This window comes from Cnephaeus nilssonii, assembly GCF_951640355.1.
Source record: "Cnephaeus nilssonii genome assembly, chromosome: 3".
NCBI lineage: Eukaryota > Metazoa > Chordata > Mammalia > Chiroptera > Vespertilionidae > Cnephaeus > Cnephaeus nilssonii.
In genome coordinates, this window is record NC_137074.1 from 57624214 (window position 1) to 57630213 (window position 6000).

The 6000-nt window shown below is 40.5% G+C and overlaps 1 protein-coding gene across 1 annotated transcript in view; it reads left to right on the forward strand.

The window, feature by feature from the left end:
• Positions 1-1169, forward strand: part of IQCB1 (IQ motif containing B1) — a 57858-nt gene extending 56689 nt beyond the window's left edge. Inside the window, exon 15 of the mRNA XM_079766359.1 lies at positions 627-1169. Within this exon, the coding sequence (XP_079622485.1) occupies positions 627-856 (230 nt within the window). The 3' untranslated portion in view covers positions 857-1169. The remainder of the gene's footprint in view (positions 1-626) is intronic.
• The last annotated feature ends 4831 nt before the right edge of the window (positions 1170-6000 follow it).

Genomic DNA, 6000 nt, shown 5'->3' on the forward strand with positions numbered 1-6000 from the left:
CTTCTTCTTTGAAATCAATTTTTTAAAAAGGATACTAAGACCTACTAGCCAGATTCTGTTATGTAGTCTCAAAAGCTCTTGATCATATTTTAGAAGTAGATGACACCAGTGGTTACAGTGCCATTTTATAATTTTTAATGAAGGGCTTTCACAAAGTTGAATTCATCTAGTCATAACTGGTGCATTTAATGAGATATCCCATCCATGAAGCCATAGTGTTTCAGTCAGCCTCTAAAACATTTGAAGTATATGTGGAGCAGCGGGGGCTGGGGTCCTCTATTTAATGACATTACTTGAAAATTTTGTATTTTTGAATGGATAGGGGGCTGTAACAGGCTCTCATCTGTAGGATAGAGTTCTGCTATTTTAAATATTCCTGCTTATAAATAAATCTGCATCTTATTTTATTCTTTTAAACATAGAATGAGGGAGTGGGTGCAGTTCCTGCCAGCCACAGCTACAACTTGTGAATAGTTACATGCCATCTAGACCTAGCAATGATGATAGATTCAGAGTTGGAACCCTGTCCCTGCCTGCTATTGCAGAATTCTGACTCTGTAGTTTCCAAATTCCTACTGTTTGTACAGAACTCTTCCACTTACCTGTTTATTTTCTGTTTACTACAGAGGCACCAAGTCTGAAGGAGGCAGAAGGGAAAGAACCTGAGCTCTTCCTAAGTAGATCCAGACCTGTGGCGGCCAAGGCCAAGCAGGCCCACCTCACCACTCTGAAGCATCTACAAGCGCCCTGGTGGAAAAAGCTCGGGGAAGAAGCAGGAGATGAGATTGATGTCCCAAAGGATGAGCTTAGTATAGAATTAGGAACTTTATTCATTGGTGGAACCAAACCCCCTTAAGGAGTTACCCTGAGAAATGATATAAATTCTGCATTTCAGGAGATTATATTGGTCTGCCTCTGGCATGCTTTGACAAAACTTATGGTTTTTCAGAGGTTCTAAGCAAAGAGTTACCTTCTACCTCTATCTCAATTCTGTTTGTTTGTTTTCCACTCCTCCACCCTGGCCACACACACAAATTGGTGTGGCTTTTATTGTGGAATTAAACTCAGCATGTTATTCTACTGCTTTTATAAAATGTGATTATTTCTCTTTTTGTTTCTGCTGTTTTCCAACTAAAGGTGTTTTCAAAATAAATATCTTCAACAGTTCTGAAAAACTTGTCAGGATTACTTCAACTTTTCACATTTATTATTAAAATTCCTATTCTATTAATATAGGAAGTATACTCTTGGCCTTTATTGAGGTAAGGGAAAGGCCAACTGATAGACATTTAATTATTTTCTACAAAATACTGTTTGAACACAGTTTCTATCTTGTTATTTCTAGAAGGAACTACATTTAAAAAATCCTAGGATTCAATGCAAGAAAAAATGTCTCCATATAAACATTGCATTCTTTCTATAAGAAATATAAAGCCCACCATTTCCTTATTTGTCTCATCTCCTAGGAAGCTCAGAGCTAAATATAATGCTTAGTTTCTGTTATGTTCCTAGGTACTTATATGATTATTTTGTTCCAACCTAATAATTTCTGATAATCCCTATTTATCTTTGTGTTTTAATAGCAGAAGCCACCACTATTTATGTTTGTTAACAATATGGAATTTAAGTTCAAATCAATTAGCAAATCATGGACTCCATATAAGGAACCTGGAGTGTGTGTTTTGTATAAATGAATGGTAATATCAGTATTTCTGGATGGGCAGACCAAATAGGATAATGTCCATTCCCAAAGTTGAGTTTAGTAAAATTCTAGTCAAAATCCTAAAATAATTTTTATTAATAATTGGAAAATAAATGTATAAAAATTCATCTGTGAATAAGCAAATGAGAGTTCTGGTTTTACTTAGAATGTAGAAAGCTACATGAGAATGTTGTTCCTACCTTAAAAGAAATGCCAAGTAATCTATAAAAATAACTTTTTTTTAGCCTATCAGTTAGTAAAGCCTCAAGAAAACTAAATTGAGATAGGCTCAGTATCTGTAAAATGAACTATTTCATAATTAGTAGAGCATTGGAGACAAAGGTGACAGGATAAGAAATTACAGTAACTAAAATTCTAGCAAATTCTTAAAGGCCAAGTATGGGGTAGCATGTCAATTAGAATATCAGGAGTTTCAGACAGAAGGGTAATTTAGACCTCTACTAAATACAAAAATCTGGGAGCAGGTAGGAGGCCTGAAGAGATGCCCTTAGTGGTGCAGGCAAACATGAAGGAATAGGCTGCTACTTACTGATTGATTGACATGCCCAAAGCATCACCCACTTTCCCAAACCCTTGCCTTAAAGCTTCAATCACAGGGGCAGCAAGCTCTCTAACCTCCAAGGCTCAGACAAAATTCCATTGCACGTAAGGAAGGAATAGAAATAAAATCTGTCTCTGGGGGCAGGATAGGAAACACGAGACCCAGACACAAGTAGAAATCCAGGGATAGAAACAAAACCCTCCGCTCCTGGGAGGGGCAGGAAATCGTCTTGGGCTCAGAAATCCTACACCAATAGAAACCAGAGGTCTGCTAATACTGGGGAGGAAACTCTTGCTAAAGACCAGCCACAGCAATTTGCCATGGGGTAGAATAGTAGGAACCCTGAGGAATCCCCACCCCAACCCCAGGAAGAAGAGACCTGGCCTAAAATTTAGGCTGGATCAGGACAACAGACCACCCATGTCTCAAAGACTAGCCTAGCACCAAGTAATAGGCAGTAGTTACTGCTAGGATAGGGAAAAGGTATATGGAGAGAGACCCCCTCTGTGGCAAAAGCATACAGGGATGACTAAAAGTAGAGGGTGGAGCAGAAACACTGAAAACAGCTTTCAAGACCCTACTCTAAGCACAAGGTAACAGCAACTAAAAAATAAAACAACTTGAAGCTGGTGCATTGAAGATAAAGCTGATTAGTTTAACTCAAACCCCCCTACAATATTGAAATACAATCTTTACTTTTAATTTTGACAATGCTGTCATACTTTCTGACTGATAATGCTATTATGTTTACTACTAGAGGCCCTGTGCATGAAATTTGTGCACGGGGGTGGGGGGTGGGGGTGTTGTCCCTCAGCCCAGCCTGCACCCTCTCCAATCTGGGACCCCTCAAGGGATGTCCGACTGCCCGTTTAGGCCCAATCCCACCGGATAGGGCCTAAACGGGCAGTCGGACATCCCTCTCACAATCAAGGACTGCTGGCTCCCAACTGCTCAACTGCCTGCCTTCCTGATTGCCCCTAACTGCTTCTGCCTGCCAGCCTGATTGATGCCTAACTGCTCCCCTGCCAGCCTGATTGCCCCTAACTGCCCTCCCCTGTAGGCCTGGTCAACCCTAACTGCCCTTCCCTGCAGGCCTGGTCCCCCCCAACTGCTCTCACCTGCAGACCTGAGTCCCCCCAACTGCCCTTCCCTGCAGGCCCAGTCGCCCCCAAATTCCCTCCTCTGCCGCCCTGGTCACCCCTAACTGCCCTCCCCTGCAGGCTTGATCGCCCCCAACTGCCCTCCCTTGCAGGCCTGGTCCCTCCCAACTGCCCTCCCCTGCTGGCCATCTTGTGGTGGCCATCTTGTGTCCACATGGGGACAGCCATCTTTGACCACATGGGGACAGCCATCTTTGACCTCATGGGGGCAGCCATCTTGTGTGTTGGAATGGTGGTCAATTTGCATATTACTCTTTTATTACATAGGATAGAGGACTGGTACATGGGTGGGGGGCAGATGGTTTGCCCTGAAGGGTGTCCTGGATCAGGGTGGGGGTTCCCTTGGGGCATGGGGCAGCCTGGGCAAGGGGCCTGTGGTGGTTTGCAGGCCAGTCATGCCCCCTGGCGACCCAAGCAGAGGCCCTGGTATCTGGGATTTATTTATCTTCTATAATTGAAGCTTTGTAGCCTTGAGCAGAGGTCTGGGCTGGCCAGGGTGTGCAGGAAGCTTGGCTTCCTCCATTGCCGGAGAAATCCAAGTCTGCTCGCTCCATGGCCGCAGCCATTTTTATTGGGATTTATTTATCTTCTATAATTGAAATTTTGTAGCCTTGAGTGGAGTCTAGGGCCTGCCAGGGTGTGCAGGAAGCTTGGCTTCCTCCATTGCCAGGGAAACCCAAGCCTCCTGTTCGCTCTGTGGCCACAGCCATCTTGGTTGGGTTAATTTGCATACTCGCTCCTGATTGACCGGTGGGTGTGGCTTGTGGGTGTAGCAGAGGTATGGCCAATTTGCATATTACTCTTTTATTAGATAGGATATTAAGTAACAAAATCATTCTGCATTACTCAGATAAGAGTGAAAAAATCTAAGACACATGGAAAAGTGATTTTATCAATAATTCTTTAATCAGCAATTAGAATTTAATTTTGTTGGATTACTTGATCACATCAGAACTCACTATATAGAAGAAAGTGTATTTATATGTACTTTTAAATACAAATAATATATGAAACATATATATAAGTATGAAAAATACAAATTCTAAACATTTTTAAATAAATTTTAGAGAGGAAGGAAGAGGGAGAGAGACAGAGAAACATCCATTGGCTGCCTCCTGCACTCCCCATACTGGGAATCAAGCCTGCAACCCCGGGAATGTGTCCTGACCAGGAATTGACCCTCTCTGTACATGGGATCCTGCTCAACTAAGTCACACCGGCCAGTGCTTCCTTCTCTCTCTCTCTCTCTCTCTCTCTCTCTCTCTCTCTCTCTCTCTCTCTCTCTCTTAAAACATTTAGGAACCTATAGAGTACCTAAAAATAGAAGTAGAAAATTCTGTAGTTAATACAAATTCTGTAGAAAAGCCACTCTGCATCATGTTCTTCATTTCAGTAATATCCATATCTATTGAGGTCAATTTCATATCATGACAAAAGGGAATCCAAGTGCATGATTGGTGAACTGAACTTTAATGATTAAATTTTGAAGACTCACCCCAGATTTATTGAGGTATAATTGATAATACTGTATATATTTAAAGTAATATGATTGTTTCATATATGTATGCAATGTGAAATGATTAGCACAATTTGGTTAATACATCTATCATATAGTTACCTCTTTTGTGTGTGTGGTGAGAATGCATAGGATCTATTCTTACCAAATTTCAAACATATAATGAGGTATTATTAACTGTTTTCACCATGCTGTATACTGTATTAAATCCCCAGAACTTAATCTTATAACTGAAAGTTTGTATTCTTTAACCAGTATCTCCTGATTACCTCCACCTCCCAGCCCCTGGTAACCACCATCACCATTCTACTCCCTGTTTCTATGAATTTGACTTTTTTTTTTTAGATTTCACATATGAGTGAGATCATACAGTGGTTTTCTGTCTGGCTTATTTCACTCAGCATGATGTCCTCTAGGTTCATCCACATTGTCACAAATGGCAGAATTTCCTTCTTTCTTGTGGCTGAATAATATTCTATTATGTATTTCATGTTCTGCAGATATATACCCAGAAGGAGAAATTGCTGGGTCATATGGCAATTTGATTTTTAATTTTTTGAGGAGCTCCATACTGTTTTCCATAATGGCTGTGTCAATTTACATTCCCACCAACAGTGTACAAGGGTCCCCTTTTCTCCACCTCCTCATCAACACTTGCTTTCTCTTGTCTTTTTTATAAAAGTTTAAGAACTGCTGATCTAAGATGATAATTTCAGCATTAGTCTTTAACAGTTGGTTCCTTACCTAGTCTAGTTGAGAATTTAAGGAAATGGTATTTATAGACCCTTCATCAAATCATCCCACCTTACTCCAGGAACCTAATGATACTTCCTACTACTACTACTGCTACTAAGTAATAGTTAACATTTATTGTGTGATAAGTGCTTGTCTCTGCTAATTATTTTATGGTCATTATTTTACTTAATCCTTATAACAACCCTATAGGATAGGAACATTTATAATTTCTATTTTGCAAATGTGAAAACAACATAGGAGACATTGACTAACTTGCCCAAGTTTAAATTCAGGTCTATATAACTAAAAAATGAACCACTTACTC